At 44.6% G+C, this 14,473-nt stretch overlaps 1 protein-coding gene across 11 annotated transcripts in view; it reads left to right on the top strand.

The window, feature by feature from the left end:
* The window catches only part of nlrc5 (NLR family, CARD domain containing 5), a 179,509-nt gene extending 166,814 nt beyond the window's left edge, over positions 1 to 12,695 (top strand). For 7 of the 11 annotated variants that reach the window (XM_043707157.2, XM_043707155.2, XM_043707156.2 and 4 more), the window contains 2 exons: positions 9,136 to 9,219; positions 12,415 to 12,695. In XM_043707157.2, coding sequence (XP_043563092.2) covers positions 9,136 to 9,219; positions 12,415 to 12,496 — 166 coding nt within the window. In that variant the 3' untranslated portion in view covers positions 12,497 to 12,695. Of the gene's footprint in view, positions 1 to 4,524; positions 6,110 to 9,135; positions 9,220 to 12,414 lie in introns of all 11 variants that reach the window. The other 4 variants (XR_015759976.1, XR_015759975.1, XR_015759977.1 and 1 more) reach the window with 4 other exon arrangements.
* The last annotated feature ends 1,778 nt before the right edge of the window (positions 12,696 to 14,473 follow it).

Here is a 14,473-nt window from a genome sequence, read left to right as displayed (position 1 = left end):
TTAGCAGGCTTAAGATCAGAGATCTATCCAAGCCTGCTGTATGAGGCAAGGCGAGGGATGGGGGGGCCTTGACCTACATTTTCCAATCCTGCCTGGATACAGGAGATGCCAAAGGATTGGAAACAGCTCATGCAGTGCTATTAATCAGGAAGGATCATGGGGATTAACCAGAGAGCTATAAACCAGTGTATCTAATATCAGTGGTAGGGAACCTTTTGGAAACGTTCTGAGGGACAGAATTTCTCAATTTAGTTTGTTTTATTTATTGGCTTTGTCAGAGGGAGATCATAACTAACAAATTTGATTTTCTAATGGAGGTGATTGGTATGTGGGTGAGGGCAGTGCAGTTGTTATAGTCTACATGGATCTCAGTAAGGCCTTTTGACAGGTTGTCTCATGGGAGACTGGTCAAGAAGGTAAGAGCCCTTGAGATCTGGGCCATTCGGCAAATTAGATCCAAAACTGACTTAGCGGCAGGAAGCACAGAGTGATGGTCAAAAGGTCTTTTGAGAAATTTTAGAAGCTTATGTCCAGTAGCGGAACACAGAGTTCAGTGCTGGGTCCTTTGCAGTTTGTGATTAGCATTAATGATCCAGACATGAAGGTAGGAAGTTTGATTAGTAAGTTCCACAGATGACACGAAAATAGATGGTGTGATAAATGCAGAGGAAGTAAGCTTTAATAAGAACATCAGAATTAGGAGCAGGAATAGGCCACCTGGCCCATCGAGCCTGCTCCACCATTCAATAAGATCATCGCTGATCTTCTCATGGTCTCAGCCCCACTTAACCTGCTCACCATAATCTTTCACTCCTTTACTGATCAAAAATCAGACCACGGTTTTGGACCTCGCTGCAGATGGAAATGTGAAGTGATGCACGCTTGGAGGACAAACAAGGCAAGGGAGTTCATGGTGAATGACAAGATGCTGGGCTCCACAGAGGATCAGCAGACCTTGGTGTACATGTCCATAGATCCTAGAAGGCAGCAGGACAAGCCAATAAGGTGGTCAAGAAGACAAATGGTCTTCTGTATTAGTCGAGGCATTGAATATAAGAGCAATGAGGTTATAATGGAGTTGTGTAACATTAGTTAGGCCACAGCGAGAGTGCTGTGAGCAGTTCTGTGGCAGTGCGTGTGTGTCTGTGTGTGTGTGGGTGTGGCGGTGTGTGGGTGGGTGTGGCGTTGTGGGTGGCGGTGGCAGTGTGTGTCTGTGGGTGGCTGTGGCAGTCTGTATGTCTGTGTGTGGGTGTGGCAGTATGTAAGTGGGTGGGTGTGGCAGTGTGTGTGTGTGTATGTGTCTGTATGTGGGTGTGGTGGTATGTGTGTGTGTCGGTGGGTGGGTGTGGCTGTGTGTGTGTATGTATGTGTCTGTATGTGGGTGAGTGGGTGTGGTGGTATGTGTGTGTCGGTGGGTGGGTGTGGCTGTGTGTGTGTATGTGTCTATATGTGGGTGGGTGTGGCAGTGTGTGTATGTGTTTATATGTGGGTGAGTGGGTATGTGGGTGAGTGGGTGTGGTGGTGTCTGTGGGTGGGTGGGTGTGGCGGTGTGTGTGGGTGGGTGTGGCAGTATGAGTGTGTGGGTGGGTGTGGCGGTGTATGTGTGTGTCTATGAGAGGGTGTGGCGGTGTGGGTGGGTGTGGTGGTGTGCGGGTGATTGGGTGGGTGTGGTGGTATGTGTGGGGTGGGCATGTGTGGGGGTGGGTGTGGTGGTGTGTGTGGGGTGGGCATGTGTGGGGGGTGGGTGTGGTGGTGTGTGTGGGGTGGGCATGTGTGGGGGGTGGGTGGGTGTGGCAGTGTGGGGTGGGCATGTGTGGGGGGTGGGTGGGTGTGGCAGTGTGTGTGGGCATGGGTGGGTTGGAAGGGTGTGGCAGTGTGTGTGGGCGTGTGTGGGTTGGAAGGGTGTGGCAGTGTGTGTGGGCGTGTGTGGGTTGGAAGGGTGTGGCAGTGTGTGTGGGCGTGTGTGGGTGAGTGGGTTGGAAGGGTGTGGCAGTGTGTGTGGGCATGGGTGGGTTGGAAGGGTGTGGCAGTGTGTGTGGGCGTGTGTGGGTTGGAAGGGTGTGGCAGTGTGTGTGGGCGTGTGTGGGTGAGTGGGTTGGAAGGGTGTGGCAGTGTGTGTGGGCGTGTGTGGGTGAGTGGGTTGGAAGGGTGTGGCAGTGTGTGTGGGCATGGGTGGGTGGGTTGGAAGGGTGTGGCAGTGTGTGTGGGCATGTGTGGGTGAGTGGGTTGGAAGGGTGTGGCAGTGTGTGGGCATGGGTGGGTGGATGGGTTGGAAGGGTGTGGCAGTGTGTGTGGGCATGGGTGGGTGGGTTGGAAGGATGTGGCAGTGTGTGTGGGCATGTGTGGGTGGGTGGGTTGGAAGGGTGTGGCAGTGTGTGTGGGCGTGTGTGGGTGGGTGGGTTGGAAGGGTGTGGCAGTGTGTGTGATCCAACTTTCCTGTCTCTAGAGTTTTTCCTTCCAGTGGTGCCCTTCCAGAATCTTCTAGCTGTATCCTGTCTATTCATTTACACTCAGTAATGTACTGCTCCATTGTCCCAGTGCAATACACAGCAGCTTTCTCCTTGGCCTCCGCATTGAAGTCAGTGTCAGGAGTTCAGGGCTGGGTTGCTATTCTGCAGGTCATTCTGCTCATGCAGGGTTCGTGAAGGAACACCTCCCGCTATGGTCTCCTTTCCCCTTTCCCCCCAGCCCCCACCTCTAAATCATGTGATGTAAATAGTTGTTGTATTTTTACACATTATTAGCCAATAAAAGTAAGTTTAGTGACAAACATTAGAGCATTTTCATTTGTTATGAAGATGTTTGTAGCTGTGTCTGTACACTTGATTTGTTTGCAGTGCCTTGTGTACAGTAATCTGAGATTAAATTGACTGGTACAATTTTCAGCATGATCCTGTAGGTGGTGCCGTTTGGATGAGAAACTGGAACTGATGGTTCACTTTAAATTTCTCTGTGATTCACTGTTAATTGAGGATTTTTTCCTTTACATATACTTCTTATTCTTATATACCCTATCAACCCCTATAGCTGGTGGCTACAGTCCCAGAAATGTAAAACTCCAGTGTATTAACAGTCACAAGAATTGTTTGACCAGTTTTCTGTTTCCTAATGTTCTTTCTATCCGAGCAGTTCACTGGCCTTTCACCTCACTGTTGGTTCCATGGAGACAAGTAAGTGTTTGGGAGAGATAGCCACAGGGAAGACTGTTAATTATTTCATTAATATCACATGTTATCACTATATTTGTACATCAAATATAGTCAACAAACATCCACCCGGTGATAATTTAGCACATGCAAACCTGACCCTTCTTATCACAAGCAATTTTCCAAGGAATCCCATCCACTTTATCACAAATCCATTAGAATTTTTACAGTGTGGAAACAGGCCATTCAGCCCAACAGGTCCACACTGATCTTCCGAAGAGCATCCCACCCAGACCCATCCCCCTACTCTTTATCCCAGTGTTTCCCATGGCTAACACACCTAACCTGGACAAAGTTAAAAATCACACAACACCAGCTTATCGTCCAACAGGTTTATTTGGAAGTACTGCCTTTCCCAAAGCGCTGCTCCTTCGTCAGGTGGCTGATAAGCCTGTTGGACTATAACCTGGTGTTGTGTGATTTTTAACTTTGTCCACCCCAGTCCAACACTGGCACTTCCACATCCCTGAACACTATGAGACAATACACCCATCTTCAGACTGTGGGAGGAAACTGGAGCACCTGGCGGAAACCCACACGGACAGAGGGAGAATATGGCAACTCCACACAGACTGTTGTCCAAAGGTAGAATCGAACGCAGGTCCCCAGCACGGTGAGGCAACAGTGCTAACCACCGAGCCACTCCTTGTATCTCAGTGTGGTGTTTATTTGAACTTCTCCTTGTTTGCAGTTTTGGTTTCCACATCTGAGGAAGATGTTATTGCTGTTGAGGGAGTGCATTGAATGTTCACACAACTGATTCCTGGGATGGCAGAACTGACATATGAAGAGAGGTTGAATTCATTAGGATTATATTTGCAGGAGATAAGAATGAGAGGGAATCTCACAGAAGCCCATAAAATTCTAAAAGGGCTAGACAGGTTAGATTACAGGTGCCTCTTGAACCAGGGTTCACTGTCTAAGATACAGGCTAAACAATTTAAGGCTGAGATGAAAAGAAATTTCTTCATCCAGAAAGCAGTGAGCCTGTAGAATCCTATGCCACAGAAAGCAGTCAAGGACAAAGCATTGTATGATTTTAAGCAGAAGTTGGATGTAGCATTTGGGGCTAAAGGGATCAAAGGATGTGAAGGAAAAGCAGGAACAGACTATGGAGTTGAGTGATTAGTTATGATTGGATTGAAAGGTGGAATGGGCTCGAAGGGCCGAATAGCCTACTGCTGATGTATTTTCTGTGTTCCTATGTTTTTATTTGTTTCATTCTCTTTCCAATTTGTGTTTCTCTTTCTTCATTGCCTCTTTCGCTCCCGTATCTCTCGCACCCTCCCTTACCCTACCCACTTAACACTACCATTAGCTACTCTCAACCCCCACTGTCCCTCACACCTCCTCACACCTACTCAAACTTCACTCATCTCTTTAGAACCCTGCACCATCACTCTCAGCCCATTAACCCCATTCTCCTGCAAACCTCAGCCCCTCAATCCCACACCTTCCAAAAATGACAATCTGCCCTGTCCCTATCTGATATACATGGTGTCAATTTTATAAGCAGCACTCCCAAGCCATGTCATAACAGGGGAGTCATTGAGAAGTTTCTATATCTGATAATGAAAGTGACCAGTACTTGAATAGGCACTTCAAAAACAATTAGGGAAGTTAGTGGTTATATGTTAGGGACAGTCCATATCACAGTAGAGGAGGTGTTGGATGTATTAGAATGTATAAAGGTGGATTAATCTCCTGGTCCTGACCAGATATATCTAAGAACCCTACAAGAGGCTAGAGAAGAAATTTCTGGGCCCTGGCTGATATTTTTACATCATGGTTAGCCATGAGTGAGGTCCCAGAAAACTGGAGGGTAGCGAATGTTGTGCCCTTATTCAAGAAGGGCTGCAAAGAAAAACTTGGAAACTATAGACCAGTGAGCCTAACGCCTGTGGTAGGTAAGTTCCTTGAGAAGATTCTGAGAGATAAGATATACATGTATTTGGAAAGACAGAGTTTGATTAGGAGTAGTCAGCATGGCTTTGTGCGTGGGCGATCACACCTCACAAATTTGTTAGAGTTCTTTGAGGAGGTGACCAGGAAGGTTGATGAGTGCAATGCGGTAGATGTAGTCTATATGGATTTCATTAAGGCCTTTGATAAGGTTCTGCATGGTAGGCTGCTCTGGAAGGTAAGATTGTATGGAATTGAGGAGGAGCTGGCAAATTGGATACACAATTGGCTTGATGGTAGGAAGCAGAGGGTAATAGTGGAAGGATGCTTGTCGGACTGGAGGCCTGTGCCTTGTGAAGTGCCTCAGGGTTGGTGCTGGACCCATTGTTGTTTGTTATCTATATCAATGGTTTGGATGAGAATGTACAAGGCAAGATTAGTAAATTTGCAGATGACAGTAAAATAGGAGATATTATGGACAGAAATGACAGCCAGACTACGAAGACCCCTCAGAATCCTAGTAACACACAAACCCACCAACACTCTCAAACAAAAACTAACAAACTTAAAAGACCCAGTACAACCCATGGACAAAACCAACGTCATCTATAAAATTCCATGCAAGGACTGCCACAAACACTACGTAGGACAAACAGGAAGAAAGTTAGCCACCAGGATACATGAACACCAGCGAGCCACAAAAAGACACGACCCCCTCTCCCACATAGCCCTACACACAGATGAAAAAAAACCACCATTTCGACTGGGACAGGCTAAGCAAAGACATGCCAGAGAATTCCTCGAGGCCTGGCACTCCAACCACAACACCATAAACAAGCACATAGATCTAGATGCCATCTATCAACCCCTTGGAAAACGAACAGAAAATGACATCACCACTAACCCCAGGAACCCCATCCAGGAGAAAGATATAAATAGAAAGCAGGAGACAACAGCTTCGCTTCACTTGGAGGTCGCCACTGATGATGTTACCTAGCCAGGTAATGAAACGTTTGGATATCAAACCTACAGCTCAGTGAGCAAACCTACACCCTATATTATGGATAGTAAGAAAGATTATCATAAATTGCAGCAGGACCTTAATCAGCTGGGGAAGTGAGCCAAGAAATGGCAAATGGAGTTTAATATAGATAAGTGTGAGGTCTTACATTTTGGTAAATCAAATCAAAGTAGGAGTTTCATAGTGAATGGTAGGGCCTTAAGGAGTGTAGTGAAACAGAGGAACTTTGGAGTTCATGTGCATGGTTCTCTGAAAGTGGAGTCACAGGTAGATAGGGCATTGAAGAAGGCTTTTGGAAAACTGGCCTTCATTAGTCAGGGCATTGAGTATAGAAGTTGGAAAGTTGTGTTGCAGTTGTACAGGACGTTGGTGAGGCCGCACTTGGAGTACTGTGTTCAATTGTGGTCACCCTGCTATAGGAAGGATGTTATTAAAATGGAAAGAGTGCAGAAGAAATTTACAAGAGTGTTGCCAGGACTCAAGGGTGTGAGTTATAGGGAAAGGTTGGACAAGCTCGGACTTATTTCTTTAGAGCAGAGGAGACTGAGAGGGGAATCTTAAAGAAGTGTATAAGATCATAGGGTAAATGCACTCAGTCTTTTTCCCAGGGTTGGGGAATCAAGGACTAGAGGGCATCAGTTCAAGGTTAAAGGGGGTAGAATAAAAGGGAATCTGAGGGGCAATACCTTTTACACAGAGGGTGGTTTGCATACAGAATGAGCTGCCAGTGGAAGTGGTTGAGGCAGATACATTAACAACATTTAAAAGGCATTTGGACAAATACATGAATAGGAAAGGTTTAGAAGGATATGGGCCAAGTGCATGGAAATGGGGTTGGTGTGAATGGACATTTTGGTCCGTATGGATCAGTTTGAGCCAAAGGGCCTGTCTCCATGCTGTAGGGATCTATGACTCTAATTATCCTTATCAGATGTACATAACTGTCAAAATAAGCAAGCATCACTTAACTCGGCTGTTGAACATAGAGTCATGGAGATATACAGCACAGAAACAGACTCTTTGGTCCAACTTGTCCACGCCAAGCAGATATCCCAACCCAATCTAGTCCCACCTGCCAGCACCTGGCACGTATACCTCCAAACCCTTCCTATTTATATACCCATCCAAATGCTTTTTAAATGTTGCAATCGTACTAGCCTCCACCACTTCCTCTGGCAGCTCATTCCATACACGTAACACCCTCTGAGTAAAAAGTTGCCCCTTAGATCTCTTTTATACCTTTCCGCTCTCACCCTAAACCTATGACCTCTAGTTCTGGACTCCCCCATCACAGGGAAAAGACTGTCTACTTATCCTATCCATGCCCCTCATGATTTTATAAATCTCTTTAAGGTCACCCCTCAGCCTCCGATCCTCCAGGGAAAACAGCCCTAGCCTATTCAACCTCTCCCTATAGCTCAAATCCTCCAACCCTGGCAACATCCTTGTAAATCTTTTCTGAACCTTTTCAAGTTTCACAACATCTTTCTGATAGGAAGGAGGCCGATGTCCTTTACAGCTGTAACATGACCTCCCAACTCCTGTACTCAATACTCTGACCAATAAAGGAAAGCATACCAAATGCCGCCTTCACTATCCTATCTACCTGCGACTCCACTTTCAAGGAGCTATGAACCTGCACTCCAAGGTCTCTTTGTTCAGCAACACTCCCTAGGACCTTACCATTAAGTGTATAAGTCCTGCTAAGACTTGCTTTCCCAAAATGCAGCACCTCACATTTATCTAAATTAAACTCTATCTGTGACTCCTCAGCCCATTGGCCCAGCTGATCAAGATCCTGTTGTAATCTGAGGTAATTTTCTTCACTGTCAGCTACACCTCCAATTTTGGTGTCATCTGCAAACTTACTAACTATACCTCTTATGCTCACATCCAAATCAGTTACATAAATGATGAAAAGTAATAGACCCAGCACCGATCCTTGTGGCACTCCACTGGTCACAGGCCTCCAGTCTGAAAAACAACCCTCCACCACCACCACCCTACCTTTGAGCCAGTTCTCTATCCAAATGGCGAGTTCTTTCTGTATTCCATGAGGTCTAATCTTGCTCACCAGTTTCTTGTGGGGAACCTTATCGAACGCCTTACTGAAGTCCATATAGATCACATCTACTGCTCTTCCCTTATCAATCCGCTTTGTTACTTCTTCAAAAAACTCAATCAAGTTTGTGAGACATGATTTCCCACATATAAAGCCATGTTGACTATCCCTAATCAATCCTTGCCTTTCCAAATACATGTAGATCCTGTCCCTCAGGATTCCCTCCAACAACTTGCCACCACGTATGTCAGGCTCACTGGTCTATAGTTCCCTGGCTTTTCCTTACCATCCTTCTTAAACAGTGGCACCATGTTAGCCAACCCCCAGTCTTCCAGCACCTCACCTGTGACTATTGATGAACAATCATTATGCTTTTTCGAAGCTCATAAATCTGTAAATGATGTGCATTTTCCTTGACCAATTTAACACTTGGGATCGAATAGCCACTAATTGTTAGAACCTGTGAACCTGCGTTATTCCTGGAGTGAGTATGTAACCAACTTTCACTTATGCAGCTCACTCCTGCAGCTCACACCGGTAACCAAACTACTCAACAACTTCACAAAAGGTATATTTGAATGCAAGAGGTATTTTTGTAGGTTTTAATATTGTAAGGTGCAATGCTGTTCCAAAATTTCAACATTTTGACCATAGCACATCTTTGTGTGCTTGAGCAAATCTCCATATTAAAGTTGAATACCTTCCTGCTGTTTTCAGAGAAGAATCGGTGCAATGTGAAAACCACAACAGCTGCAAATAAGTTTTTTAGACTCTTTGTCATCCATTTACATTCCAGGTCCTGAGCAAACCTCAGAGATGGACAGAGGGTCCCCGTGAGCTATCCTCACAAGACGGTTGCTTTCTTTTTGGGACTAGTGTGTGTTCTGTGGCCATTTGAAGGATTTTATTCCGAATAACAAAATGTTTTCCTGCCTTTCTCCTAGTTTGGAAGGAAACAAAATCACAGCAGCTGGAGCAGAAAAGCTGGCAGCAAGTCTCCATCAATGCTCCTTTGTTGAGGTAATTCGGTAAGTGTTGTGTTGTAAACCAGCTCAGGCACTGATAGGCTTACACAACATTGAGTGCTCAAAGAATCTCTAAGTTTCATTATACCCACAGATTAAACATGAGATTAATCATGCTGCAACGGAAAGGTTCAAAATTGTGATCCAAAAATTTTGCCCCTCAACCAAAAGGAGTAAAATGGATATCTAATCTTTCATTTGACAATGGGGTCTGACATTGAGCACATTGGCTGCTGCATTTCCCTATCACACTGATGGGCTATCAAAACTATTTAAATGTCTAACAAGCACTTTTTGAATCTTCTGAGGGGCTTTTCTTCAATCCAGGAAAGTGAAAGGTTGTGATCCTGAAATGGGAACAGGGAAGACAATGATCTGTCTTGTGAGACTCACTCCCTGTCATGGTCGCTTGGGAATTTGAAGTGACCATAAAGATTACTCAATATTCAATCGAGTGCCTTTATCTTTAACTGAATCTCAAGAATTTCCGGATTTTGACTAATTTCGCAGTTTTCTAAAATCTCTCTCTCTCTCTCTCTCTCTTTCTCTCTCTCTCTTTCTCTCTCTCACATAGGTTTCCATGCTAGCAGACAGTGAATGTGGTTTGCTTATTTCACTCTTCCCCATCCCTCCCACTCCTGAAGGTTCAGGCTCATCCATGGGGCATTTTTGTGATTGTGTGGCCAAGCTATTGAACCGTGAAAGTTGTCCTGACGCTGCCACTACCCAATAGTGTCCAGTGCCAGCTATCCAGCCAGTATCTGAAGATACTAATTTTGATGAAACCATAGCTGGTAGCAAACCCTCTCCCCATCTTTTCCCTGCTCTCCCTTTAACCTGTGACACTGATGCCTGCCTACAAATCTCTTATGAATGCCTCAGGTAAGATTGAACACAGGTTGGGCATCAAATGTAGTATTGGCCTGGTTTATGTGACTTGGTTTCAAACAAGGAGGAGGCTCACATTAATAAAGCAAATGTCAGGGCAGTTGCAAACTATTTTACAGCCATTGAAGTGGTTTTGAAATGCAACCATTTGAGAAAAGCTGCAGTCAAATTATGCACAGCACATTCTGACAAGCAATAATATGATCAAATAATCCACTCTTAGACAATAGTTGAACAATAAATGTTGTCCAGGTCTCTGGGGACATTTAAAATGGAAGCTTTTACATCCGTATGTGATGGGATGAAGAGCCTGAGGCAGAATGGTAGATGGTGCCTCAATTTAGTGTTTCATCTGAAAGACCATACATTCAGCAGTGCAGCACTCCCACTGTATTGCACTGGAATGACAGATTTTCACTGAATCCCTACAGTGTAGAAACAGGCCTTTTGGCCCAGCAAGTCCACACTGACCCTCCAAAGAGTATCTCACCCAGACCCATTCCCTTACCCCGTTACTTTACTTTATCTCCTAACTAATACACCTGACCTGCACATCCCTGAACACTAGGGGGCAATTTAGTTGTGCTCTGTTTTATGGAGTGGACTTAACTTTCTGACCCAGAGGTGAGAGTGCTACCACTGAGATGATACTATTACACCGTGCTGTTTATTTCACCACTAAACCAATGGGATTGCCTAAACCAATAACTCATATTTTTAACAATATCTCATCTACGCTGCAGAACAGCTAAATTAAAATGTCGACTATTTTTGTTTCCATGATAAGGCTTGGCAGGGCAGAATGTTTTCTCAACATCTGACATGGGATTTTCTGGATTGCTCGCAACCTTATTTTAGCAAAATAACATCTTTAGCTATGACAGGCTGTCAGTACAGTGTGCAAGCCAGTGTTCTAATGACTGCAGGCAATATCCCAGAGACCGTCTGCTGTCACTGAAACAGCCTGGGCCGTTTCATCAACCCTACACAATGAAACAGACATCGCACCTTAGCTTTGGCGAGAGGCAAAGTTGCAGCATGGAAGAAATCCCATTGTGCCTGTGGCAGCTCTTTGAAAGCCATTGCCAATTAGTCTCAACCCCCCCACTCCTCTCTCACCATAGCCCTGCAAATTTTTCTTCACTATTTCTTCGACACTGTTTTGAAAATTACCCTTTAATCTGCGAACCACTGAGCCGCTGTTCCACCTCCTGATGGGACTGGCTGTATCAGGAGTCTTCCTGTTGTCCTCTGTTAGATATCAGGCCCACTGCTGACTAATTTGGAGACAAAGTTAAAAACCACACAACACCAGGTTATAGTCCAACAGGTTTAATTGGAAGCACACTAGCTTTTGCAGCGTCGCTCCTTCATCAGGTGATAGTGGATAGTGGTGATAGATGAAGGAGCGACGCTCCAAAAGCTAGTGTGCTTCCAATTAAACCTGTTGGACTATAACCTGGTGTTGTGTGATGTTTAACTTTGCACACCTCAGTCCAACACCGGCATCTCCGAATCATAATTTGGAGACAGACTGTGGGAACATTGTTGAGCGGGATCTGTCACCAGTTGCTGGGGAACTATTTGTTCAGGGTCCTGAAGCCCACAGTACAATTTAAACCTCAGTATTCAGATGCTGCATGGTTTTATCGATCCATCTTGCAAGAGATTGAACTGAGGTGCAACCACAGCTACAATTCTTTCAGCTACAGGTTTGCAAAGAGAAGATTAACTTATTTGTGTGCAGTTTTGGGCCCCATATCTCTGAAGGATATATTAATCCTGGAGAGCATTCAGAGGAGGTTCATGAGAATGGTCTCAGGAATGAAAAGCTGAACAAATGAGAAAGATTTGAGGACTCTGTGTCTATCCTCAATGGAGTTTAGAAGGACGAGGGGGATCTAATTGAAACTTACAGAATATTTAATGGCCTGGACAGAGTAGATGTTGGGAAGATGTTTCCATTGGTAGGAGAGATTAGAACCTGCAGGCACAGCCTTTGAGTAAAGGGAAGACCTTTTAGAATGGAGATAAGGAGAAACTTTTTCAACCAGAGAGTGGGGTGAATCTATGGAATTCACTGCCACTAAAGGCTGTGGAGGCCAGATCATTGAGTGTATTTAAGACTGAGATAGATAGATTCTTGATTGTCAACAGGATCAAGTATTACGGGGAGAAAGCGAGAGAATGTGTTGAGAAACTTATCAGCCATGATTGAATGTCAGAACAGACTTGATGGACCAAATAGCGAACTTCAACTCCTATGTTTTATAGTCTTATGGTCTAAATGTTCCCTCCTTATCCATGCAGATTGTGGAAGAACAAAATATCGAAGGACAGGGAACATAGTCTTCAGGAACAGGATTCCAGATTAAATTTCCTCTCCGTTTAGAATAGCACTTATAACATGCAATCATTTTATGTAAATGTTGTATGCAGTATTGATGGAATTGGATTTGCACTATTTCATGTACTTTGTTTTCAATGTGAATCTTTAATTATATTGATTGTATTTATTTTAAGACATTTTTGTCTTGCTATTTTTACAAAGCCATTTTGTTCATGCAAATAAAACATTTTGTACAAATTAATAGGTTTGTTCTATTTTGTCTTTCTCACTGAATAGTCACTTTATTTATCAATTTGTATGTACAGCGGAGTTGTTGTGAGGAACTCCATCAATCTCTTTGTCTTCTTTTGATGATTTGTTCTCAACATGATGTATTGTTCCTTTTGCCTTATCCTGCCATTTCTTCACGACAAACATCCCCTTGTAAATGCTGAGATATCTTCTCCACTGGATACTAGCCAATGGGCTCACTACTGACCTCTCTCTGCTGCAACAGGTTATCAAGGGTTCGGCATGTGGCATAATAAGATTCAGATCAGTCATGATAATACCCTGCTCATGTGACCTTGAAGATACTAGTCTAAAATGACCATGTTTGGAGAGAGACCTTGGACATTACACCCACAGCCAATGATACTCCAGACCAGTACCTCAATTGCAAGTAACTGTGCTGACTTAAAGCACAAGATTAACTGGGCAGCAATTTAGACACGTATTGAATTCTAAGAACAAGTAGGAGAAGATCTGTATTGCTACTGCAGAAAGCTGGCCCTGTAATAATTGATCATTTGACCTGGTAAAGCTTCAGTGTTCAAGATTGGGTGAATGAATCTTTGTGTCAGAGATGTTCTCTCTGTGGAGAGAACATTTCGTCCGCATGGGCATTTTGAGATTTTGTTTCCTCTTGATTTTTTTTTCCTTGTGCCAGCAGCCCCATCACCGGAATGCAGTATCCCTAGTTTGGGGATTTACTGTCATCAGTCCTCGTTTCTCTACACCGAGTCCAGGGCCTGTCTAATTATCAATAGTGGAGGATAGACCACTGATGAGTCTAAACAGAAAAGACATTGCAATGAACACAGTTTACATTTATTAGCCAGGCTTAATTATTAAAGATTCTCAGGAACTGCCCAGAATGCATCATTCAGAGCTCAACTGTCTCTACCCAGATGCTGTGATATCATCAGGTTGGGTGGAGCCCAATGCAACATGAGGATTAACACTTTCATTGGCATTGCCTTGTACAACACACATCCAACCACTCTCTCGTGCCTCCAACCACTCTCTCGGGCCTCCTACCACTCTCTTGTGCCTCCACCCTCTCTCTTATGCTTGCTGTTGTGTGACCTAGAGTGGGATGAGAACCAACAAAGGCGCTGAAAGTTGTTGCTGGGCCAGAACCACGTCAGTGAGACACTGGAGGTAACACAGTGTCATTAGGTTACCTCTCCTTGAGCTATGAGAACTAAACTGGAGAAGGCCAGAGTGGAATATTCCCAGGCTCTGAACGACATGGACATTGGCAAGAAAGCCGGGAAAGTCATGTAAAATTTGACGGTGAGGATCTTCCCATTGTCGAGAACTACATTTCTGCTTTTCCACTTAAGTGCTGAACAGTGAGACAAGATTCTCTCTAGTCAGTAGCAAGAGGCCTGATTGCACTCATTAATATCCTCACAATTTCATCAGGTCACCTCATTGACAAGCAGATTCCCCTCCTCTCACCCGCCAATAGAATCTGGGCCACAACAATTCCTAACATGAAAGTTGGAGAGCGGGTATCTGGTGATTCCCGTTCACCTCTCTCTCCTCCAGGCCTTTAGTAGTCACCAACATTTTGGGGCACAATCCCTGGGCAGCAAATGCACACAACCTCCACCCAACAGGAATCCCCATTTCCAAAGCTGGTTGCCCATTCCCCTCTGACAAACATGTCTAGGGCAATTGACTGGAGCCAAGCAGGGCAGCTGAGGTCTGCCACTGCTTGACAGGGTAAATGAATGGGCATTACAGTACTCG

The sequence above is a fragment of the Chiloscyllium plagiosum genome, unplaced genomic scaffold (assembly GCF_037043375.1).
Source record: "Chiloscyllium plagiosum isolate Xiang-an unplaced genomic scaffold, Cpla_swu_hap1 HiC_scaffold_17, whole genome shotgun sequence".
In the NCBI taxonomy this organism is placed as follows: Eukaryota; Metazoa; Chordata; class Chondrichthyes; order Orectolobiformes; family Hemiscylliidae; genus Chiloscyllium; species Chiloscyllium plagiosum.
This window is presented reverse-complemented; position numbering and strand designations above follow the sequence as displayed.